Source organism: Lissotriton helveticus, chromosome 3_2, assembly GCF_964261635.1.
Source record: "Lissotriton helveticus chromosome 3_2, aLisHel1.1, whole genome shotgun sequence".
Classification (NCBI taxonomy): Eukaryota; Metazoa; Chordata; class Amphibia; order Caudata; family Salamandridae; genus Lissotriton; species Lissotriton helveticus.
The window spans coordinates 462,000,721-462,027,358 of NC_136062.1; the positions used below are offsets into that span (position 1 = coordinate 462,000,721).

Consider the following 26,638-nt stretch of genomic DNA (forward strand, 5'->3'; position numbering starts at 1 on the left):
TTGAAAGTGACTCAGTGTGGCGCAGCGAAATTGCTTGCAGGGACATGCTGAGTTGCTTTCCTTTGGATAAGGTTCAGTGGGTTTATTGATGCATCAAAGGCAGAGACCAGTGACAGGTGGCTTCCTGTCAGTGGAGACTGCACCATCAGTCAATCAGCAGCTGTTCACCTCCATTAAGAGGGGGAACTAAGAGTTCCCTAGAGCAGTACCCCACTAATTTACAACATGACTCCCCCTCCGTTAAATGCAGGTCCCCTTTGAATTCCATATTACAATGGTGGGATGAGTCTATTTATTAATTGGCACTTGTGTCCTTCGACACGTCACTACTACCAAATTGGACTGTGGGAGACGAGGCTTGTTATTAATTGCCACTAGTGCATTTAAAATGAAATGAAATGAAAATGATTCTTTTATAGCGCATGGCTACCCAGAGGCATCCCAGCGCTTGAAGCTGCGGCGGCAGAAGGTCCGAGAATGAAAGAAGGGATCTAATTGTTAGTTAGTTTTCGGTGAAAAGCCATGTTTTTATTTTCTTGCGGAATGAAAGATGATTGGATTCCTGGCGAAGGGGGAGGGGCAGAGAGTTCCATAACTTTGAGGAATTATAAGAAAAGAGGCGGCCACCAGAGCGAGCCATATTGATTCTGTTGACTTTTGCCAGATTGAGATTATTGGAGCGCAGGTTTCTGGACATTTTATATGGTTTAATCAGGTTAGTAAGGATCGGGGGGCCTTTGCCTTGGAGATTTTTATGGGCAATACAGAGGGCCTTAAAGTGTACCCGTTCTTTTATCGGTAGCCAATGAAGTGATCTTAGCGCTGGCTTGGCTGAGGAGCGATGGTTGGTGCTCGTCAGCAGTCTAGCTGCTGAACTCTGGACTGCTTGAAGTTTACAGAGCACAGAGGCCGGAGCTCCTGGATAGAGCGCCTTACCGTAGTCAAGCCTAGATAAAATCAAGGCTTGGACTAGGATGTTTTTGGCTCTATCAGGCAGTTGAGGCAGGATTTTGCGTATGGATTTTAACAAGCCGAAAGAGGTGGCCGCAGTTTTCCTGACTTGTACTTTAAATGAAAGATCATCGTCTAACCAGAATCCTAAACTCTTGATCACGCTTCTTGGGGTAGGACCAGCGCCCATAGCGTGGGGGAATTCAATGATGCCTTCTTGCCCAGTAACATCAGTTCAGTCTTCTCGTTGTTAAGTTTGAGCTGAGACTGGCCCATCCACTTTGCTACCTCCTCAAGACAGTCATTCAAACTCGTGTGGGACAGGTCTGCCTGGTTCAGAGAGACCACGAGCTGAGTGTCATCAGCATAGCTGATTAATTCAATTCCGTAGGGGGCCGCTATCTCAGCTAGGGTGGACATGTACACATTAAAAAGTGTGGGGCTAAGGGAGGAGCCCTGAGGAACCCCACACTGCAAGGGTATCGGCGATGAATGGCAATCCCCTTCAAATACCTTAAAATACCTTTCTTGAAGGAACGATTGAAGCCATGAAAGGGCTTTTCCCGAGACTCCGATTTTGTTTAAACGGGCTAAAAGGATACGGTGATTTACCGTATCGAAGGCGGCACTGAGGTCTAGGAGGATGATGGCCACATTGCCACCTGTGTCCAGGATCCTCCTAGACTCTTCAACCACCTTAAGAAGTGCCGTCTCCGTCCCTTGGCCTGGGTGGAAGCCTGTTTGAGAAGGATGGAGTAGATTAGAGGATTCCAAAAATGAGGACAGTTGGCGGTTGACAAATCTTTCTGCCAGTTTACTGATACCTGGGAGAAGGGAGATGGGACGGTAATTGGATAGGTCTCCGGGGTCCAGGGTAGTTTTTTTTAACAATGGTTTGACCATGGCCATTTTCCAGTCCCGTGGGACTATGCCTGCTTCGATCGAGGAGGTGATCAGATTGATGCCTGGAGTGGCGATAATGGGCAGGACTGATTTCAGAATGTGAATTGGAACAGGATCAAGCGGCGAGCTACTTTTTATTGTATTGAGGAGGGGGGGTAGCAATTCCTCAGTGAGCGGGGTGAAGGAGGAGAGTTCAGGAGTAGAGCCTTGGGAGGGAGGTTTAGTTGACGATGGTGAATCGGGGATGGAAATGGGTGGGAGACCCAGGAGAATTTTTTGGATTTTAGTGTGGAAGAAAAGTGCAAGTTCTTCACACCGGGACCCTGATGCATTTGGGGCAAGAGGGGGGTCAGGGGGTTTCAACAGAGTTTTGACAATTCTAAAAATCTCTTTCGATGAATTGAGAGATGCAATGATTTTCTCTGCGTAAAAAGCTGTTTTAGCTGCCTTTAACGCAGATTAATAGGCTTTGATAGAAGCCCTGTATTTAGTTTTTATCTCTGGGTCAAAGTCTTTTCTCCATTGTCTCTCCTCTTTTTTACAGTTCTGTTTGAGTTTTCGGAGCTCTGGGCTAAACCTGGGATGATTGATTGAACCTCTTTTTTGAGATACGGATTTCCTAGGGAGAATAGTGTCCAGTGAGTGCTCTATCCACTGGTTAAACTCTGGGTTCGCTGTAGTGATATCAGGGTTAGTGGGAGGTAAGGTAGTCCTTAGTACTTCGGACCATTCATTTATCTTAAGTTTGGACCAATGTCTAGTCTGCGCACTGCGGAAAGGTTGGTCGGACCATGGAGGAGGGACACTCCAAGTGAAAGGTATGGTAAAATGGTCTGACCAAGGAACAGGGCTCGGATCCGTGGTGATTAGATCTAAAATATTTGAAAAAATTGGGTCAAGCAGGTGTCCTTTTATATGGGTGGCTTTTTGAATTTTTTGAACCATTTCGCATGTCTCAAGATCTTGAGCCAGATCCATAGCTATCGAGTCTTGTGGATCGTCGAAATGGAGGTTCAGATCTCCCAATATGATGAAGTTGGAAGCAGAACTGGCGAGATTTACAACCGTTTCTAGGAGTGTCCTATGGAATTGTCCTAAGGATCCTGATGGACGATATACTAAAAGCCCCGTAAAGGAAGCTGAGGGTGACAGGGTGATCGAGAAGTGGACGTTTTCGCAGTCAAGTAATGCGCTACCTAGCAAGCGACAAACTAGATGTTCCTTATAGAGGATGGTGATCCCTCCTCCTACATTCCCTGTACGGTCAATGTGCTGGATTAAGTAGCCCGGAGGCAGAGCCTGGGCAATGTCTGGGCCTGAGCTGGGTCCTAACCATGTTTCTGTAAGAAACAATATATCCAATGCCGAGTCATGTAGTAGAATTGAGATCTCTAAAGCATGTTTAGGCAGGGAGCGGCAGTTCAATAGTGCCATATTGAGCTTATGCTCCAGTTTCTGTCTAATCTCCGCCGGTTTAATAAGTTGGTAAGGACAGTGTCGGCATTGATATTGATTTTGTGTAGGGTTTAACACGTGTTTACACAAGGTGTTAGGAGGAAAAGTGGAGTCTCTTAGTTGCAGGAGGGAGGAGCGCGGATATGTGACTGGAACAGACATGGAAATGGCGAGGGAACTGGTCCCTGGGCCCGTCCTGGCGCAGACGGGCAGGACTCTGGCATGACTCCGGCGTGAGTCCGGCACGTCCGCTGCGCGGAGGGAGACCGTCCCTTTTATAAGCAGCTAGAGCGCCTCAGAGCGCTTAGTCACACCCAAGATGGCCGCTGTAGAGGCTTCGGCTCCTCAGGACCACACTCTCAGCGTCAATGCTCAGATGAGAGTGGGCCCAGGCAGCGGTGAGATGAGGCTAAAGTATCTGGCAGGTAAAACGCTTTTTTAATCAAGCGGATTGACAAACACAGAATAAAATAAGATAAAATGCTTATTACATCAATCGCAGTTCATAGTGGCAAAGCTTAGGACACTCGAAGTTTTTAAAACAGATAAGGGAAGGACCTCCCAGCTTCCGCCTCAAGAGGGTGAAAAAAAATGCACAGCTTACTCAGGCGCCGAGAGCGAAGATGCCCCTTTTATAAGCAGCTAAAGCGCCTCAGAGCGCTTAGTCACACCCAAGATGGCCGCTGTAGAGGCTTCGGCTCCTCGGGACCACACTCTCAGCGTCAATGCTCAGCTGAGAGTGGGCCCAGGCAGCGGTGAGATGAGGCTAAAGTATCTGGCAGTTAAAACGATTTTTAATCAAGCGGAGTGACAAACACGGAATAAAATAAGATAAAACGCTTATTACATCAAGCGCAGTTCATAGTGGCAAAGCTTAGGACACTCGAAGTTTTTAAAACAGATAAGGGAAGGACCTCCCAGCTTCCACCTCAAGAGGGTGAAAAAAAATGCACAGCTTACTCAGGCGCCGAGAGCGAAGATGCCCCTTTTATAAGCAGCTAAAGCGCCTCAGAGCGCTTAGTAACACCCAAGATGGCCGCTGTAGAGGCTTCGGCTCCTCAGGACCACACTCTCAGCGTCAATGCTCAGCTGAGAGTGGGCCCAGGCAGCGGTGAGATGAGGCTAAAGTATATGGCAGGTAAAACGCTTTTTAATCAAGCGGAGTGACAAACAGGATAAAATAAGATAAAACGCTTATTACATCAAGCGCAGTTCACAGTGGCAAAGCTTAGGACACTCGAAGATTTTAAAACAAATAAGGGAAGGACCTCCCGGCTTCCGCCTCAAGAGGGTGAAAAAAATACACAGCTTACTCAGGCGCCGAGAGCGAAGATGGCCCTTTTATAAGCAGCTAGAGCGCCTCAGAGCGCTTAGTCACACCCAAGATGGCCGCTGTAGAGCCTTCGACTCCTCGGGACCACACTCTCAGCGTCAATGCTCAGCTGAGAGTGGGCCCAGGCAGCGGTGAGATGAGGCTAAAGTATCTGGCAGGTAAAACGCTTTTTAATCAAGCGGAGTGACAAACACAGAATAAAATAAGATAAAACGCTTATTACATCAAGCGCAGTTCACAGTGGCAAAGCTTAGGACACTCGAAGTTTTTAAAACAGATATGGGAAGGACCTCCCGGCTTCCGCCTCAAGAGGGTGGAAAAAAATGCACAGCATGTCACTACTACTAGAGTTAAATGGTGGGAGAAGAGGCTACTGATTAATTGTCACTAGTGCCCTTGACATATGTCACTACTACCAGGGTTAGATGGTGGGAGATGAGGCTAAATATTAATGGGCACTAGAGACATTTGTTATGGGCATCATCTGGAGATGTGAAAGGGTCCAACAGTGGCCACAGCTGTGTTTGAAAGTGTCTATGAACCCCACACACTGACTTCAGGAGGGAGTAAGTGGAAACAATTGCAGAGCTCTCAGGAATTGAAGAAGGTTGTTTTTTATAAAGTAAACGTGTATGTGTTTGTTGATCCTTTTCTGCTGCTACCACTCCAATCTCATTCACTTACCGAGTGGTGCTTATTGGTCCGACCGTGGCAATCCTCCACATGCTGACCTTGAATGCTGAATATTTAACGTCAATTTATACTTGCATATCATAGTTTATCTGCCCCATCTCCCATATGTATTGAGTCTTGTTCCCTAAATTGCGCTATCCTGCTCTAATTGACATCACATGCGATAGTCTAGAAAGACTTATGCAATGTAAGGTACCAGGTGTTAGAACTTTGCTTGAGTATTGGTGGACATGTGAGTGGTTTAGCCTTCTAATGCATTAGGGTCACACACTTACATCCATTCCATGTACAGTTTGTATAAATATCTTCCCTTGATCCCCGTGGTTAACTAGTGGACTACAGGGACATTTAGTGGTCTTTGTATACGTTTTATTCTTGACAGAGAACTTGGTGTATCTAAGCAGGCTCAGCATCCAGAGGGTACAGGCTAACCCCAAGCACAGAAAAAAGGCCTGGGTGCAACACAGGCCTTCTGACACTTCTTCTCAGATAAGAACAAACACCTCCTTAATGAACCTTAGTGATGAAGAGCCAGTGGATCACTTTACCGTAGATAAACTTACCAAAGGTGTAGGTGGCCTGGAATCCCTTCATATTCACTGACTCATCACTGTGGAACTGGAGCAGAAGGAAGCTCCCGGTGGAGGTCACTGGTGGGTTTAGGCTGGATCCGCAGTATTTGCCAATAAGCGGGGAGGTGGTCTTGGCACCATCAAAAATGGACAAGAAGTCATAGGCGCATACTGGATGAGATTCAATGGAAAAAGATGTGAATGTCAATGAGACCTGCAGGGTGTAAAAGAAGTATGTGTTAGCCCTTAAATGATACCTCTGTCATGCCAGCAGGAGACAGTGTACCATGAGGAAGAAAACTATGTGACAGTCGTTACTGGCCATCTCTATCATGCCAGTAGGGGGCAGTGTGAGACAATGGAAGATGTATGCAGTAGCTCCTATTTACTATTACTGTCCTGCCACCAGGAGGCAGTGTGACATAAGGAAGCAGAAGTATGTGTTGGCCCCTATTTACCATCACTGTCCCACCAGCAGGGGGTTCTAGAGCTCTTATATGTACACAGTTCAGTGCCCAGACAACTTAATCACCCAGAAGTGACATATGATAACCTGAGTGGAATGGCAAGCTAGGAATTTGTTTTAAACATGGCTTTGATTCCCTGTTCTGGAAAATCACAATGCCATACCGCCGTCTAAGGCAGACCCCTAAGAGAAACTTCATAATTCCAGGGCCTATCTTGCGTGTTTTCTTATTGCGTTCTTATTGTCAGTACATTGTATAGCTGTGGCACTTACCTTGTATCCAGTTGGAGCCACGAGGTAGAAACCACAGTCCATCTTGGGATGGTAAACATTAGGGTAGTAGGGGGATGAGACGGTGCCACCAGAGCTGGTGAACGTGCCACCACAATTTACTGTCAAATAAAGGAAAAAAATCATCTTAAGTACTCTGCAGCATAGAGTTCTGGATACAAGTTTGCAATGTCCCCACACCCAAACCAAAGAACAGCTCAGCTTCAGCCCTTGAACAACAACTGTGTGCCAAATTGGAGCCAAGAGTAAGGTTCCGCCTGAGACCCCCTGCACGCTGTTTGTACCTCAGCTCACGTGTCCCCAAAATAGTGGTCCATGGCAAGTAATTGAAGATATTAGTGCACATCTGGGAACCAGCTGCGTAAAGTCTTGGGGTCCCAGTCAGAAAGTAAACATTTTCTGTCAGGATAGGGAATAATAGAGCTCATGTCAAGGGAGCTGTTCTTCAACTAGGTGACCCCTTCTATCAGAGACCCTTGTTGGTATTCTCCCATGTCACTTACTGTTTGCGTGCCCATATATTTTGTGCACAGTGTGAGCTTTGCCAACTCCCGATCATCAGTGGGCAAGATTCCACAGGCCAAGAGATCAGAAACAAAGCACCACTAATCCTTCTACCACTCCACCTCCTTACCCAGACTCAACGGGATTATGTCAGTGTACTGGGCCCACAAAATCTCCTTGTATTCCGTGGTTAGACCTCCATTGATTCTGAGAGACAAGCACTTTCTGCAGTAAACCTTATGCCAACATGCCTTGAGATGATCCTACGGGCACAGCTCACTGGGTCCCAACAAGAGGCCTTTGCGTACTCTCTCTCCCTTCTGAGAGTGTCCTGACAGCAAGGACTGTAACATTGATGGAGGAGGTCTTTGCGATCTCCCTCTCCTGACCAAGAGTACCCCAACACTAAGGACCATCCCATTGCCATTGGATGCCTTTGCGACCTCCCTCCCCGACTGACAGCTACCAACACTGAGGACTGTACCATTGCTGTAGGAGCCGTACCCCTCCCACCTCCTCTGTCTGAGTGCGCCCGACACCAAGGGCCAAACCATTGCTGTAGGAGGCCTTTACAACCCACTCCCTTTCTGAGAGCGCGCTGACAGGAAGCACCGTACTATTGCTGTAGATGGACTTTGCTACCTCCCTCCCCTAACTTATAGAGCCCCAGCACCAAGAACCATAACATTGCTGTAGGAGCACTTTGCGATCTCCTTCCCTCCTGTATCTCAGAACGCCGCGACATCAAGGACCATGCCATTCCTGTAGGAAGCCCTTACAAACCACTCTCTTAACTGAGAGCAGCCGGACACCAAGGACCATACCATTGCTGTATGAAGCCTTGGCGTCCCACCTCCTTTGTCTCAGAGCGGCTTGATACCCAGGACCATCCTGGGGCTGTAGGAGGACTTTGCGACTTCCCTCCCCTTTCTGAGAGCATCCTGATACCAAGGACCATACCATTGCTGTAAGAGGCCATTACAACCCACTCCCTTAACTGAGAGTGGCCTGACACCAAAAGCTGCACCATAGCTGTAGGAGACCTTGCCACCCCACCTCCTCTGTCTGAGAGAACCCAACACCAAGGGCCATACCATTGCTGGTATGGGAGAAGGCCTTAAAATTCACTCCCTTGACTGAGAGTTGTCTGACACAAAGGACCTTCATATTGCTGTAGAACTCATTGCTTCCTCCCTCTCATTACAGAGACCGCCTCACCATCAAGGACTGTACCATTGCCGTAGGAGGCCTTGTCGACCTCCCTCCCTTTACTGAAAGCACCCGACACCAAGGACCATACCATTGCTATAAGAGGCCTTTGCGACTACCCTCCACTGAAGCAGAATGTCTCGACACTAAGGACCATACCATTGCTGTAAGAGACCTCTACATTCCTCTTCCCTGTATGAGAGCAGCCTGACACCAAGGACCGTACCACTGCTGTAGAAGGCCTTGAACCCATTGGCTGTGATAGATCTGTCCATCACAAACTCCAGCAACATCTCATTTCCGGAAGAGGTGAATGGCTGGAGCTGTCTGGTCCCACATGCTTTGCTTAGTAAGACTGGGGCTGTCTTATTGTTGCCATCATAAATTGTGAGGTAGTCAGAGGTGCAGTTTGGAGATGATTGGAGATCGAAGGCATCAAATAGTAGAAGAATCTGAGAAGAAAGACCAGTAAATTAGACAAGCGCCCTCCGGAATGTCTAGAACTTTCTATTTATCATTTCTTTTAAAACAACATTATTTTCAGTTTTTTAAAGTTATCAGCAGATTAGACTCAGTCGGTGATTTTGCATTCACTCTTGGACAATACCTGCACCACTTCGCCACGACTCTTAAATTCAGTGACAGCTTCTGTTTACAGCCTCTCTCAGCACCTTCCACTACTTCAGTTGTGTGTTCAGAGACATGACACCCTTATGTTGTCCCTGCACCCCCTGGCTTCTCTCATGGTGAATCTACTTGTAACAAAACCTCTGCTGAAGCTCAGGTACATCTTGTGATGAATTTACAACCTAGGGGCATGTTTATAAAAATTGTGCGCTGGGCAGCGCACCAAGTCATGTTGCTGCACTGCCCTGCATCACAGGGAGAGGGCAGCAATAGACCGTATTTATCCAATATGGTGCATTCCTGTCCTCTTCCCCTGTGATGACACCATTTTGGAAGCCTAGTGACAACACAGGCAGGGGTGCCTTCCTGCACAAAAACAATCCTGAGAGGTTTTTTCCTCTTTTAATGTGTGCTATGGAATACAGCTGACATAGAATGAGGAAAAACTGAGGAGGAATAAAGATATTTCTCCTCGTTATGCCCTCCCTGGGAAGGCGTTCAATTTTGGTGTATTCTGAGGTCTAAAAGTCCTTGTAAGTCTGGGAATGCGTCAACATCAATGGGAGTTGCATGGGAACACCCACCGCAAGGTCCATGGAATGTCTACTCAGTGAAGAGTGAGGCATCACAGCGATTTGCGCTGCACTGTGTTACTCCAGATTCACGAAGACACTCCGAGCCACACAAAGTGGCTGAGCGTGGCTTCATAAATCTGTCATAGAGGATTGCTTTGTGCATGTGCCATGTTGCGTGGTGCAAGCACGGTGCAAACCTCTCATAATAATGGATTCTTGATTGCCTATGCTAAGCTGCGGTTTTCCGCCAAGACCACGTACTTAAAGGAGTTACCGGAAAGTTAAGCTTGTGTAATCCTCATTAGTGTAGGCCCTAGACCTTTTATGCACTGCAGGCCCTAGACCTCTCATACACTGCAGGCCCTAGACCTCTCATACACTGCCTCTGGATTATCAATAACCTGTGTCCTACCTTTGAATTGAGTGATGCCCAACAGCAGACTAATGAAATGAAGAAGGCTGCCGCCCTTCAGAATAAATCTCACAAAGAAGTCCCACACTGGGAACGGAAGCTCATGATTTGTGCAAGGGTTCAACATTAAAATATCAAGCAGAGAAATATCATATATATATTACCTACTGGCGGTCGCCAGTAGGTAGTTATAGTTAGGACCTAGTTTCCATAGGAAATCCGCAACATCTATTGGGAATAACTTTGGCGCCGGTTGAGGAATTTCGTGTAATTTTCCAAAATTTAGGCCAATTCCGCTCCGCTCCTTCCCTGCAAGTTTCGGGGGGATTCGTCATGCGGGGGGGGGGGGCGAGAAAAAAGGGGGGTCCTAAAACGTGTTTCCCCCATGTTATTTTTCATAGGACGTTCAGACACGGCTACAGCCCAAACCGCTGAATGGAATTACACCAAACTTTGCAAAATTGTAGGGACTGGTACGCAGAAGTGCCTTTGCTATATTTGGTGAAAATTGCTCCAGTGGTTTTTAGGAAAATTAACTTCAAAAAAATTTATATATCTATATGCACGCTACGAGCGCTCACCGGTACGCGTACCTGGGAGCTCACCCGGCAGGACACGGAAGTGTGCGAGCGGAACGCTGATTGGCTCTCGGGTGTCTGTCAACATTCCAAACAGTCCGGAGAGTCCGCCATCTTGTGTCTCGTTAGAATCGAGACACAAGAGGTGAAAAAGAAAAGGGGGAAATGATTAAAAGAGGGCAGGGTAGACACCCCTTGACCCCCTAGGTTTTCTAAGCGGGGCCTAGAAGGACCCTGAAGGGCAAAAAACTATTTTTTGTTGTTGAAATTTTCGCGGGGTAAGCGCTGGGTGCGCTCCCATGTACGCTTCCATGTACGCTTCCATGTACGCGTACCCTGAGCGCAGAACAGGGAAAAACAGTGAAAGAAAATAGTGTAAAATAAGAATTTAGAGTGCTTAGAGGTAGGGTAGCTCTGAAAAGAGCTGTTGTGTTATGTGGGTGTTTTTTGTACCTACAAGTAGGTACCGATGCAGAGTCTAAAATTCAAGAGGAAGACTCTTTTCCCCTTATCTGTAAAATGTACACCATCTCTCCTATAGATGCCTTGCATGTTGTAACGCAAGTTATTGTGGTATATGGAACCCATACCATAGTCTCTGAGGAAAGCAGAAACAGATGTATTCACATGTTTCCTTGCTTTCTCAATCTGTGGACAAAATTGGTTGTACCTGTTCCATTTTTGCCTTTGGCATATATTAGAATATACCGAGGCAGTTTTTGGAAAAAGTGACATCAATTGCCCAAAGGTGTCCTTTAAAAGCATTTCCAGACCTACCCCAGTCAAAGTGCCCAGGTCATTGCCACCACAGTGCACAATTATGAGGTCAGGGTGTGGTAGATGCATAAAGGATTTTACCAATGGTATCACTGCCCTTCTCTCAGTCTCCTTCACCCCCGTTCCCTTACTCCACTTCCCTCACTACCCTCATTCCCCATTCCTTTACTCCCCTTTCCCTCTCTCCCCTACACCACTTTCTAGCTCTCAGTCACTCTACTTCACTCCCCTTCCCTTTCTTTCCTTCCTTTGCTCCCTCAATAATTCCCCTTCCCTCACTCACCTTACTCCACTGCACTCACTCCTTCTCTCACTCCCACTGTCCTCTCACATCCTCACTCTCTCACTCTCGCTCTCTTAGCCTCACTCTCTCCGTCCTCTCACTCTCTCACTCCTCTTCCGTCACGCTCACTCCCTATAACTCACCCACACTCCCTTACTTATCTTTCTTTGCTCCCTCACTCAGTCCCTTTCTGTCAATCTTTCCTTCACTCCCTCTATCCCCTCACTCCCTCACTCCCCTTGTCTTACCCTCACTCACATTTATCCACCCTCTTTCACCCCTCTTTACTCACGCTCTCTGCCATTCTCTCACCCTCCTTCACCCCGTTCCCTTACTCCGGTTCATTCACTACCCCTCAATCCCCATCCTTCTCTCCCCTTCCCTTTACTTTCATCCCCCACTCACCTTCTCTCAGTACCTATGCTTTAGTCCTCTTCCCCTCTATTCCCTTCCTTAACTCACTCACTTGTTCCCCTTCCCTTACTCACCTTACTCCACTGCACTCACTCCTTCTCTCACTCCCTCTGTCCTGTCATATCCTCATTCTCCTTCCCTCACTCCCTCTCTCTTAGCTTCACTACCTCCGTCCCCTCACTCTCTCAGTCCCCTTCCCTCATGCTCACTACCTTTAACTCACCTACACTCCCTCACTTACCTTTCTATGCTCCCTCACTCAGTCCCCTTCACACACTCCTTCTCTCACTTCCTCTGTCTCCTCACTACCTCATTCCCCTTGTCTCATGCTCACTTGCCTTTATCCACCCTCTATCACCACTCTTTCCTCAACCTCACTGCTCTTCTCTTACCCTTCCTCATCCCCGTTCCTTTACTCCGCTTTCCTCACTTATCCTCATTCCCCATGTTCACTCTCCTTCCCCTCACTCACCTCCCACACTCACCTTCTTTCAGTCCCCCTGCTTCACTTCCCTTACCCTATTTTCCCCTCCTTTACTCCCTCACTCATTTTCCTTTCCTCTATCACTGTCCTCCACTTCACTCACTCCTTGAGAAATTGTAAGGAATATAGCTCTTTTTGGAGAATTGGAGGTAGTTCGAAAAAGAACTTTTTTTTCTTCTTTTTTAGTTTTTAGTTTTTTTTTCATTTTTCCGAATGTTTTAAATATTTTGGGGTATTTTTTTCAGAACAAAAACAAAACTAGGGAATGCAAAACTGCTCAACAGGAGCAAAAAAAAAAAGGGGAAAATTAGGGCCGAGGGGCGCAGCGGTGTTCTTCCCTTTTTCTAACAATTAGTTGTATGCTCTGCTCCCCATAACAAAGCAGTTCGTCACACTGCTTACAACGAATTGTAATGTTTGCAAAAACAGTTTGAATATTTGGTATCATGACTGCTGGTCTTCCTCTCACCGATGATGTTGAAGCTCCGGTGGAAGTATTGGTGTGTCAATGGTTTCAGGAATGGTAATTTGTATTTAACACTGGGTGTATCAAAGGTTAGATTAGAGTGTAAGAAGGTGCATTATATTATCACATGGATGATGTCATCAGTGATGTCATCAGTGATGTCATTTGAGATGTCATCAGTGATGTCACTGACCATGTCATGAATGATGTAATATGTGACATCATCAGCAGTGGATTACGGGCGCGCGAGTTATAGTGAGTCCAACTAACTATAACGTGAGAATTTCAATGGTTTTGTATGAGTAAAATGTTCAGCTAACTATAACTGGTGTGAAACCTATGGTTTTTTCAGTGAATTTCAAAGGTTTTTTAAATGCTAATTCCTAACTATAACGAGTGTTAAACCTATGTTTTTTCAGTGAATATATATATATATTTTTTTTTTAAGGAATTAAGAAATGGTAAAAATCTGTGTGCTAAAGAAATAGGCAACACCCGCTATAAAAAAAACTCTAAGTAACTTTAGGGGCCTCATAATATAGTGCGTCATAAGAGCTACACCCTAAGGACTTTCAGAAGAGTACTTGGAGCGCCTGATCCATACAGCCATTAGGAACTTTGCTATACAGAATACAATCATACGTGTTGTATGTGTCTTCATTATTCTATATGCCTCCTTGTGTCACCTTACTCCCAGATTTCTACAAAGGGGGCAATCCATTTAAGTCAGGATCGGGAGTATAGGGGCCAAAAGAATAGTACATGTTCAGGTGTTTCAGTGATACCTTGGCAGCAGGAGCAATATTCTACAGCGCTCTCCCCAGCTTTACACCAGTTTCTTCTGAAGTGATTTAGGGATAGGCACCCATACCTAATCTGTAGGTACAGTTTCCTTGCTAGTGGGGGTTCGATTTCATCCAGTGTGGGCTCAAACAGCACATTCTGTTAAAAAAATCATAAAATCGGGCGAAAGTGATCCCTTACAATTCATTATCAGGTCAGTTTTGATGAAGCCCCAATACACAGCTTTGAGACTAGATTTGTTTGTCTGGCTAAGGGTTTCCGGGTCTCTCCAGTAGGCAACCAGTCCTAACTTAACTAACACATTCTTGACTGTGAGCATCCAGGGGATCTTGTCCACATAAGTTACTGCCATTAGCTCATAGAGACCCGCCCTATAAAAGGCGAGATCTCCAGTGGTCCACAACCGGTGCCAGAACATGAGTATCCGCAGGCCAATTTTATGTGAGACCCTCATCTGGCCAAGATCTAAATAAAGAGAACTCATGGGTGTAGATACCGGAAGGATCACTAGAGATCTAAAACATTTCTGTTCAATGATTAGGAAATTATTACAGTAAGAACAACCCCAGAGCTCTGCTCTATATAAGGTCGAGCCTGGGGTTTTAGTGTTCTAGATTTATAATGCTTGGGCCAGCTTTCTAGATGTGGTTCTCTTATGCATTTTCACAATGCTTGCCGAATAATATGTCTGGGTTAACTGAGCTTTGACCAATTGTGGGACCCAAATCCTGATCTGGGTGAGATAAATACCCAGATAATCAAACTCAGTCACTAATTCTAGCAATTTACCGCCACATACAGATGTTTCTTACATTTCGTCTTCAAGTTAGATGAAAAAAGCATGCATTTTGTTTTGGAGCTGTTTTAGCTCCAGGCCCCGTTCCGAAGAGAATTCTGTAAAATCCTCCAGCAGCTGCTGGAGCCTCTGCGGTGTCTAGGTATGAGCAGAGTATCATCCGCAAATAGGAGAGCAGTGGCACATTGCCCTCCTATTTTTGGAGCATCACAACCATCCCTGCTAAAAAGTCCAATGACGTCGGTAATGAACAAGGGGGGGTGCTAATACGCACCCCTGCCTAACTCCTTTATCAATGTGGATCACTTCTGTTAGGGCCCCATTTCACCCCACCTTACTTGTGCCGGAGTATTAGCGTGAAGTCTTACTAGAATGTTAAGAAGAGGGGCTGGCACTCCAATGTTTTCTAGGACTTCCCACAGTTTTGCTCTTGGTACCATATCAAAAGCAGCAAGAATCCACAAATGTCCATATACTTGAGGGACCTCCTCTGTGTTTCCCCCTCACCTTGGTTTACTGCTCCCATGTGATATTTCTTTGAAGCCCAATTTGAACTTGATTAAAGTCTAATTTAGTTGCCCCTTGTAAACCCACTCTTTAAACGTAATTCCATCTACTCTGCAGTGGCAGTACTACTGTAGGTTTCAAGAATGTCTTCTGATTGGTTCTCTGAAGCACTGTGGTTATAGTACTAACATCATTGGAGAGAACATTCCAAGGACAGATTCCTCTCATCCCAGCTGATGGACTACTGTAACCATAGTGACCTGCCTCAGCAGCTGCCTCTGCCACCTGTTAATCATGCAGGTACTGACCCAGTGAACTACTCTAACCGCCCCCCCCCCCCCCCCACAGCTAGGTCTCTTGCAGGAAGAAGGCTGTTCTGACTTCATTACCTTATCAGTATCAGAAGGCACTCGGATCAGGTAGACACAGTTGACGTTGTTAGGGTGTGAGGAAGGGTTAATGGGTGACATCAGGGTGCCGGTTGGGCCAGTGAGCAGAGTGTTGCACAGATCTGAAACCAAATATGAAAATTAAAGTCTTGAAACTGCATATTGACCCTGACACATAGAACTTCAACCACTCCTACCCAGAATTTCTCAGTTATTTTCACTAGTATTTAAGCAAGCATCTTATAGCTCCACTAAGAAGAAGCCTCTTGATCTAAATAATGATCTCCGTGGCTGTTGCATGGGGTTTCGGAAACATAGATAAAAAAGCAACTCTGCAACAACAAATTATTTTGCACCAAGAACAAAATCTTTTTATCACTCCACTTTTTCTGTGCTGGTCTGTAGTGAGTTATGCATTCAGATCAAAGGAACATACATGGTGTATATGGGTAAAAAGCCAATTAAACCCTAATTTGATCTCCATAAAGGGACCAAACAGGGGCATAGCAGAACTCTCACATTAAAACCATCTGAAACACCAACATAAGAGGAACTAGTTTCCATAAATAAGGACATAGTGCTCAGATCTCATCAGGTTAAGAATGGGGAGATTTAGTCAGAAGATAAATGATGGCATTTCGTCAGAAATAAAAAAATGCGATCCCACTAGTGGATAGATAGTAGGATCCCATCAGTGAATTGATGCTGAGATCACAGCATTAGATGAATTCCAGGATTTTCTGAAAGGGAAATGAATGTTGACTTTCCAACAGGGTATGAATGCCAGGATAAAATTAGTAGATAAATGCTCGGATTCAAAAAAGGTAAATGATGGGGTCTTATGGGTGGATGTAGCCAGGATGCTATGAGTATATGAATGCTGGGATTCCATTGTGTGTCAGTTGTTCAATCACATTAAGGCATCAGTACTAAGATCCTATTACGAAATATGTCCTTGTATCTTATCAGGAGATTAGTAAGGATCCCGTCAGTAGACCAAAGCTCCAGTAAACGCACAGTGCATTATGCCACTTTGGCAGTACGTTATCCTCTCAAAACCAACATTTTGAACCCTACTAAATCTGTGGCATAACGCGCTGTGCGTTTACTGGGGACGGGATGACGTCCCATTTCTTTTGACATTAGTACCTAAGTGCGATTGGGCACGGCACTAAAGCAAACTGCACGCAATCAATGACAAATATTGGATAAACTTGTTAAAAATAGATAAAAGAGGTGTACATCCTGTTACCACAATCATCAGTAGACCAAAGCTGACATTGTAGCCAGAAATAAATATTTGGATCCTGTTTACATTTGAATGCTCTGATCATGGATACAGGATGCATCGAATCTATGCTGGTAGTGGAATACTGGGATCCATAAGTAAATTTACGCTGGGACATGATCAAGGATTGAATGCTCACATTGCACCAGGTATGAATGCTAGGATCCAATCAGAAAATACCTGCTGGAATCCAATCAAGGGAATAATGCTTGGATCCAATCAGAGAATAAATGCTGGAATCCAATCAGGGGATACATGTTACGATCTTATCAGGGGATAACCTATGGGATCCCTTCAGTAAATACATGCTATCATCAAGTCATGTAATAAATGCTGGGGTCCAATCTGGGAATACATTCTGGAATCCCATTGGTACCCATCCAAAAGCTATCCAGAAGGTCATTATCTTATCAGCAGTCTAGACTTCTTTGGAAGCTATCCAAAAGCAATATCCAAAAGGTCATTATTGTCAATACAACATTCCTGTTTTTTAAGTGCATTAAGGAAACAGCACCCGACTGTGGAGTAAAACCACTGGACATCTTACCGCCTGCACCTTAGGATCACGTGGCTTATATCTTCTTCACATTGCAAGTACTGATATTCAGTGGAAGGGAGACTGCAGATTCTTGCTAGTTGGCCCACAGATTTTGGATGTAGGGCCACTGGATACTAAGAATAGACATACTCTACTTACCTTTAGGAAAGCCTTAAAACATTTATGTGTGTTCTTTTTTGCAGCACTTACATGCATATAGTATTTAATGCTATTTATTTAGGGAGCCTGGTGCCTAAACTCATTAACCTATTTCATAGTGTGGGCTCTACAAATAATGTCCTATACAGGATCATTTTAGTTGAAATTGAACTGAAATCATTAAAAACATAATATAACCATATAGAAGAAGGGCAAGAATGCAAAGGCAGAGGGGCATATCAGCAACAGCCGGCGATAATTATCTCTAAGCGTGCTTAGCGCGAGGATAATTATCGCCGGCTATCGCTGGATTTTATCGCTGAGATTGTGCGCTATCAGCGTCGCATATCTCCAAAGAAATAAAAATTCAAGCGATAGCTGCTAAATGTGCGATTATCGCTGGAAATCCAGCAATCATCGCACAGATATAGGCGATAGCTTGATGATAGGGCAGGGCAGACTTAGCCATAATATCCACCTTCCATTGGACATAATGGCTAAGTCAGATTGAAAGCAGGCGTACGGAAAGTAACGATAAGTGCGGTTAGCGCTACTTTTCTTATCGCTGTGCTGGTTAGCGTGCAGATTGATAATAGGAGAAATGTCGCTTAGCGACATTTTCCTGGTAATTTCTGTGTGTTACACCCACTTTGCATCTCGTTAGCGATGCAAAGCTGGGCGTTGAGGAAACGGGCAAAGAAGCATGAAAACACATGATAGCATGTCTATGCTGATAGGGTTATGAAATTATTGCCACTTTTCACCCAAAAACGGACACTAAAGTGGCAATAATTTTATTGCGGGCCTTGTTGATATGCCCCTTAATCAGTAGATGTATCTCATCAGTGGATGTAGCCAGGATGCTATGAGTATATGAATGCTTGGATTCCATTGTGTGTCATTCAAACTAAGGCATCAGTAATATGATCCTATTTGGATATATGTCCTGGTATCTTATCAGTAGATCAGCAAGGATCCTGTCAATAGACTAATACTGAAACCATAGTCAGAAATAAATAGTAGGATCCTATTTACATACAAAGGCTGAGATCCAATTAAATTGCAAATTCCAGGATCGACTATCGACTGAATCTATGCCGGGAGATGAATGCTAGAATCTCATAAGGGAATAAATGTTGGGATACTCTCATGAACTGAATATTGACAACGCACCAAGGATAAATGGTGGAATCAGTCAGGTGATAAATGCTGGAATCCAATCAGGGGATAAATGCAGTTAGAGGTCATTATCTTATCAGTAGACTAGACTTCCTTGGTAGCTATCCAAAAGCCCTATCCAAAAGGTCATTATCTTCAACAAGGCATTCCTTATTTTTAAGTGCATCAGTCAGTCTGACATGCAGGGAAAGGGAAAATGCAAATCCTCGCTAATGGGCCCAAAGATTTTTTATGTACTGCCACTTTAACAATAGACATACTCTGCTTACCTTTAAGAAAGCCTAAAATATTTTACTGGTATTCTTTTTTGCAGCACTTACTTGCATATGATATTTTATATCATTTAACAACCCTAGCAACTAAACACAATAATTCATTTCATAGGATGTGCTCTACAAATAAACAGACAAAACAAATGTCCCATGATTGATTATATTGTTGGAAATTGATCTGGAATCATTAAGAAAGAAAATGTTGTTGCCTAGGAGGAAAGGATATTGTGACTGCTTTGAAATTTCAGAATCTATATGCCGGCATGCACTCCTTACTGCACTGGTACAGGGTGTTGATTTTGGAAACATCTAGTGTGCTAAGCCCAATTCTCTGTCCGATGGGTACGTTAGGATCTGGCTTGGGGACCATGCTTGGCTGTCCACGTTTGTTACTGTAAGCATACCTGTGGAAATGAAAACATCACAGGTAAAGGCCACCATGTATGTGCCATTATAATTTATTATTCACCCAAAAAACTATACAGCAAGTCCCGGTTCGACTACAACGGTAACAAGTGAGGGTGAAATATTTGGTGTTTGCTTAAAGCATTGCATGTCTAATGCTTTTACTGAACTAGACCCCCGTAGATTCTGCCTAGCTCAGTCTAAAACTTCACAATTCTCCATTTCATGAGCCTCTAAACCATTGGTGGCAGTACACGCTCACCTTAGCACCCTCAATCACACTCAGCATCTTAGATCCTTAAAAGCACTGATTTAAAAATTTCCTCTTGTTGAGTCTCACAACATTTCTGCTTACGACACAGACCTCAGCACTGAAGTATCATCATCATGCAATTCATCAACAATGGACTTCTACTCTAAACTGAGTATGTTACTCACTCAAACAGCATGTACCTGCTTTCTGCACCCATTGACTTTCCCCTCTATGGTAACATGTTCACATACAGAGCGTCAATCCTAACCATTCATGTTCACCAACACAAGCATCATTTCGTACCCCGCTTCACACACAGAGCATCAATCCTAATCAATCATATTCACCAACACAGCCATCATCCCGTATCCCGATTGATATACAGAGAGTTGGTCCTAACCAATCAGGTTCACCAACACAGCCATCAATCAATACCTCCGCTTCACATACAGAGCGACAGTCTTGACAAATCAATTTCACCGACACAGCCATGATGGCACTACTCTTCCTCATCCATGGACCTACCACTCTGTGGGAAAATGTTCATTAACACAGCCATGAGTCTACAGGCCTTTCTCTCATTTATCACCTATGGTTCTTCCAAATTATGGCATTCATTTCTCTTTCCCCTAATAAACAGCCACCAATCTGGTGCTATTCTTCACATGTAGAGATTCCAATATGTACCAAGCTCTGATCCCTGTATCCACTCCACCACCAAAGGTGAAATAAACATCACCCTCTACTTCCCATTTCCAGCAATCTTATTGCTGATTAAAGAGATTACATCAGAATGTGATCAGAGTCACTAGGTGTGATTTAGGGTTTGATGGACAAAGGATTAAGGGGGTGGAGGAGAACATTAAGAATGCCATCCCGACGGTACTCCATCTGCCAAATTTAGAATTGACCTCAGCTCAGCAGTCATCTCTAAACAATTAAAGGAACCATCATCACTGCAGTTCCTTTCACTTAGTAGAGGTTTTCACCCAGGTTGCGGTAATCGTTATTATTTTCTTCCAGTCGCACACTTCTAGGTTTTTCCTGGTGGTGATGGACAGGAAAAAAATTAATTTATTACCCCATTCCCCCTAAATAGGGCGGGAATTGTAATGTCATTCCTCAGATGGCCGCTCCTCCATACACTATCAGAGGAAGTATTCCATCAGTAGAGCCAACAGGGGCTAAGTTGAAAGAACACTTAGGGTCTACCCATCTCAAAATGAAGCGGGTCATCCTAGGGTTTGGTGAACACAGTAATATGTCATGTTTGCAACAGAGTACTGTCTGACAAAATCTAAATTAGTGTCACTGTCTATATATTAAAGCCTTAAATGAGAGTTTTAAACAGAAAATCTCTTCTTAGCTGAGTATCAGACACTTACCTCCCATAATGCATCACCGAGGCGTAGTCGTATGGCAGGCCAAGGTTGTTGGTGTTCTCTTGGTAAAAGTTGAGGAGGTCTTCTGTTAAGACGAACAGACAGTAAAGATGAGTTAGTGACGACTATGCCTGATAGGGAACATTCCAAAAAAGAGAAGATCACAGTTTACTAGGGGGCAAGTCTGCTTCTGCCATATTTGGGGTTAAAAATAGTCTACCGGCTAGGTTGTCAAATTTGGAACAGAATTTCAAATCTCAATTTTGGCACAAGATCGAAAAGCATGTGATTGGAGGTAAATCACTTTATCGCACCAGCATGTGAAATTAAATTGTGTAATTCTAAATTTAAATCCTAACTGATGAAGAGCCCCAACTTGCTCCCTAGCGAGGTTCACGCTAAATAAACACCAATGTTTACATACATCCGGGAGCAATGCACTGGAGTTTCGGCCAATTTTGAATATAACTCACTGTTGTCTTTTTGAAGGGAAAATTATCATGTTTTTTCCTTATGAAAACTTTTTTGCCTCATAAAGTGATCCAAACCTCTTGATGATCTTCAGGGTGAGTCCTTCACCCATCAGATTGTATTGCAGTTCTAGGTCTATAGCGCTTACTACTCCTGACAAAGCGCATGTGATGCCGGAGAGCACACTGCTCCGGACACTCAAGGTTTAAGATTAGTCTTGTGCTCTCAATAAAACCCTTCCATGCACTTACTCCAGGGTCTTAGAGGAAGGGTAAATTATCAGGAGTTAGTGGTGATTATTTGGGAAGTGGATTAAGTATATGGGTTCTAATAGATGATTTGTGGGATTAATACATGAAAGAGAAGATTAGGTATTAGTTTGCAGGATTGACGTTCGTAGCAGTGGTGATTTATTTGATAATTTGGAATAAAATTAGGACATTAGCAGTAATATAATAATAAAGATTAAGGCAAACATGCCTGTGACTTAAAATAGACTGTGCTCAGAGAGAGGAGACATGCAGAGTATGAAAAATAAGGAGACAGGCATTCAAATGAAAGCGAGAGGGGAGGTTTTCATGAAGGGGTTTGGGGCTAATGAGGAGGTTTTTTGAGGTGCAGTGCAATCAGAGGATGAAAAAACCTGTAGAAAGCAACACCATTATTTCTATGTGAGATAGTGGAGTGAGAGAGAGTGATGCTCAAGGTGCTATACATTTTATCAGTGCCCAGATGTAAAACACATGCTTTGTGTCAGGTTTATGTTGCTTTTCTAATGCAAGCTTAATGCAAAGTATTAAGGTGGGATTTATAATCCAACGCAATTGGCTTGTAAATCAAAGTTGCTCAAAGCAATGCATAGTTGCTCTATGCGCTGCCTTGCATTACTTTGTATCAGTGGTGGCTCCACCGTTAAGGCGGAGGAGCGTAGCCTCACTGCTCCGCAGTAGGAAACATAAAATAATAATAACTCATGTTATATATCTTTTTAAGTTTCCTTCTGCTGCATCAACTTCCTGGGTGGGTCAGGTCTGCTCCGAGGACAGAGGAGCAAGGGCGGAGTGGTTTGCCCACTCCTAAACGCGCAAAGACTGCATTACACCCTGCATGGGGAACATGCCCCCTCCAGCCTCCGGCTGAGCACCGATAAACTGCACTCAGATCAATAACAGTGCTGCATTGCAGTGTTGTGATTGGCTATGGGGAGGCTTGGAGCTGGGTTCTTCTTGCTGCATGACAGAGGAGGGGGGTGCCCTCCCCCCTGTCTTTGCCTGCCCCCCACCACTCGAGTCCAATAGCAGCAACTACTGCTTTGTATCAAATGGGAATTCGATGGGTTGTGCATGGGCATTCCTATGAAACCACCCACAGGTGTAGATGTAAATCCCTAACTACAAAAACTTGTAAACTGGGATTTGAGCCAAAATCCTGCGCTTCCTCAAGAGAAGTGTATGAAGTGAATTTTTTTATTTCTCCTTGTTTTTCCTACTTTGCATCTGTGCTGCATTGTAAAGCAGAAAACAATGTGAGAAAAGTCTCAGCGCGTACAGTTTGCATATGAAGGAACCATTTTCAGCACAAATAGTATTCTTCAGACAACGCAGACACTCTAGCCCTACGGCATAAGGCTCTCTGTATTGATGCATGCCTGCCTAAAGTCTGCCACCAGCACTGGGGGAGAGCAGAACTTCACCACAACTTAGTATTGCATTCCTACAATGCAGCACAGCAAATTAACTTGCTGCACTACATTGTGTGACGTCTGTGTAAATCTGGACCCATCAGTCTGAAGCAGGGCACTGTAGTTGGCAGTCACTGATCCACAATATCAACATCAGGACATGGGCATTTTAAATACGGGTCACAATGTATCCTGTGCTAGGAGTTTTTATGTAGGCAAACAACAAATGGTTTCAAATGAAGAATTGCTCCAGTTAATGCCCTCAGCAGTGGTTAACTTTTGTGAAAAGGACACCAGCCTGTGACAGTAACAAATATTGATTGCTGTAACCATGGGTCAGATTGGTGGAAAGGGTGTTTTGGTGGGTATTTGTGATAAAACCTAAGCTGAATAAATCCGGGATCCAAATCATTGCCAAGGTGAGCCCATCAGGAATCTGAGCTGCTGTATCCCTTTGCTAGAATTGTCCCTGAAGAGGAACGTCCTCTGGAACGGGGGGCAAGATGGCCGCTAAGCTGCTGTAGAGAGCAGTCGCACTGACTCCTTCTCCTGGACCCATGGAAATAATGCTGGAAGTCCGTGTAAAATATGCTGATCTTTCAAAGAATATTTGGCACTAAAGGAGGTTCAGGGGTGTTGCAGAAGGCGCTTACAACTTTGCGACTTTATTACGGAAAACATTTTAAAGTGATCATTCAAGGCATCACTACAATTCTAATGATGTCGCAACGCACAGGAGCAATAACGAAAACCACAGTAGTGAGCAAACGAGCTACTGCAACTACCGCAGCGAGCAACGCTGCCCAAAAGACTCAGCCTAAAAAAGGAGAGAAGCCAGATAAATCTACGAAAGAAAAAGAGAAAGAGAAGGCAGAACCCAAGGCAATGGCACAGGCGGGAGCCTCGGGGAGCAAAGGACAGATGCAACAACAGAGGCGCCTTCAATCGGACAGCGGAGCGCCGAAGCACACGATCACTGTACCTGCCTCTGGTAAAGATCTACGGCAATCCACCGTCACGGAGGCCTTTGCAGGGAGAATCCAGCCGGCGATCTTGGTCTCAGAAAGCACTCCGGAGGCAAACACGGAAGCTGTTCTCGCCGACCGCGAGGACGCAAGCACGGCGGTTGCTAAGCAACTGGGGCCTCAGGCGTGTACGCCTCACGCGGGAGCGGCACAGAGATAGGAGATTGCCGAGAAGACTGGTGAGAATCTAGACGCGGACGCAGATACCGCGACCCTGAGCAGAACTGGTAAGCTAAGTAATGGGCAGATGAAGGAGTTAGAAGAGCCGGTAAACATTAACAATGCCCAAATGCTTGAAGCTTTGATGGAGGTAAACCTAGTGCCCATGCCTGATGAAAGGAATATCATAGTGCAATCTAACTGGGGGAGCATGAAAAGCCTAGAGAGCCGCACAGCAAAGGGGGCTAAAGGAAGGAGTGTACGTTCCCCCGAGGTGGAAAAATTCTACTCTGTGACTGAGGGCTCAGTTTCCTCTCTATTGGGTTCAGAGGAGGAGGGGGGCACTACCACAGATCTCTCATCAGGGACGGAGTCAGAAGGGTCCCACTCTAGTGAACATAGAAGTAAGGAAACGCAGAGGAAAAAAAGAAGAACTATGATAAGGCGAGACAGAGATATAGACAGAGCAGCATCAAGCACAAATAGGAGACTGCTCTGGGACTATGGTAGTACCTCTAAAATGTATCAGGAACATGATTTAGGTGATGCACCTGAGAATTACCCTTTAAATGCTTCTCAAGATACAACTGATATTCCACCTCAAGCGACTCTGGAAGGAATGTTCACCATGTTGAAACAAATGCATTTGGAGGCTCGCATAGAGAGCAGGAGAGCTAGACAAGACACTAAAAAAATACAAGCAAGCATTAGGAAAATGAACAGAAAATATGAAGAGGTGGAAGGTAGGGTGGAACAGGTCGAAGAGAGAACTGGGAGACTGGAGGACGAGGTTACAGACTGGCAGACCTCTAGAATGGAGCAAGGAAAGGTGATCGAGGACTTACAGTGGAAGCTGGAGGATTTCGAAAATCGCCAGCGGCGGAACAACCTACGATTTTTGGGCCTAGAGGAAGGAGTGGAAGGGAAGGACCCAAGGGGCTTTATGATTAAATTGCTGAAAGGTGCATACCCAGAGGCGCAGTGGCAGTGGGAGCATGAAATTCAGAGAGCGCACAGATTCCCACTGACGCAGATGAAAATAAGAGGCGCTAATCAGAATGTCTTACCTAGGGCGATGTTAGTTTTCTTTGGAAATTTCTTGGCTAGGCAGGAAGTTATGGAGACTGCTAGACCAGATAAAAAAAGGTCAGTTGAAGGGATTACATTCTTTACTAGGCCAGATTTCTGCCACACGACTGTGGAAAGGAGATGGAAACTCAGGCAGCTAATTACTCCATTCCAACGCCAGGGCTCTGAAGCTTATTTGATGTATCCATCAAAGCTGAAAGTTATTACAGGGGGACGCATCAGAATGTTTTTCTCGGAGATAAAGGCAGGTGAATATCTCGCAGAAATTACAGAGATGCAAAAAGGCAAAAAGAGTAAGGATTCTGTACCAGCATAAGTTCTATATTGAAATGCTAAGGAAGTATTGAGTATGGTAATACACGGGTAGGATGGGTGGGCGGGAGAAGGAGGCGACACTACAGCAGTGAGCAGCCACACATAGGTCAAGATTGACCTATCTGCCTGTAACGGGGGGGTTAGCAAGGGGGGGGGACAAGGGGGGGTTGGGGGAGGGGGGGGGCGGGAAGGAGACGGGGACGGTGAAGAATTAAGTGAATGCACAGCACAAGTTATGAAGGTGTCTAGGAATAATCAGGTGACAGTAAATATTTTGAGGAAAATGATTGCGGGCTCGTTTTCAAAGGGCAGATGGCGATAAGACTTGCTACCATAAATATTTGTGGTCTGAATGACGGTGGGAAAAGGCAGAAAGTTGCGGCTATGTGTAGACTATTAAAACTGGATATTATATGTCTTCAGGAGACACATGTGAGAGGGAAAGATAAATACCTTATGGATCAGTTAGGGTATGAAGTCTTAGCACATACGCAGCAAGATGTAAAAACAAAAGGAGTGGCCATATTTGCAAAAAAAGGATTTATGACAGTAAAGAGAAAGAGGGAGGACGATGAAGGGAGATGGGTGGTGGTGGAAGGGGAAATTGCTGGAGGTCGATACACAATTGTTTCTGTATACGGCTCTAATGAAGATGAACCTGATCTATTTGAGTTTCTAGATGTCGAGTTGGCACTATGGTCAGAACCAGTAATTCTTTGTGGGGACCTTAATATCAATGGGTTATCAGGGTTGGGTATGTCGGGAGGGGGGATGAAGGGAGACCGCAAGAGGAAAACACGAAGGGCTATTTCTAATTTAATGGCTAACAACGCGCTGGTAGATGCTTGGTCAGCACATAATCCCATGGGAACATGCAGTACCTTTTACTCTGCTCCCCACAAAGCTATAGCCAGACTGGATTACTTCTTAGTC

The 26,638-nt window shown here is 44.9% G+C and overlaps 1 protein-coding gene across 1 annotated transcript in view; it reads right to left on the bottom strand.

The window, feature by feature from the left end:
* Positions 1–1,110: 1,110 nt before the first annotated feature.
* The window catches only part of LOC144826167 (embryonic protein UVS.2-like), a 79,359-nt gene continuing 53,831 nt past the window's right edge, over positions 1,111–26,638 (bottom strand). The window contains exons 7-13 of the mRNA XM_078684561.1: positions 20,969–21,050; positions 19,202–19,329; positions 15,490–15,611; positions 8,604–8,829; positions 6,647–6,765; positions 5,899–6,121; positions 1,111–1,358 (exon numbers count right to left, since the gene is read on the bottom strand). Coding sequence (XP_078540687.1) covers positions 1,111–1,358; positions 5,899–6,121; positions 6,647–6,765; positions 8,604–8,829; positions 15,490–15,611; positions 19,202–19,329; positions 20,969–21,050 — 1,148 coding nt within the window. The remainder of the gene's footprint in view (positions 1,359–5,898; positions 6,122–6,646; positions 6,766–8,603; positions 8,830–15,489; positions 15,612–19,201; positions 19,330–20,968; positions 21,051–26,638) is intronic.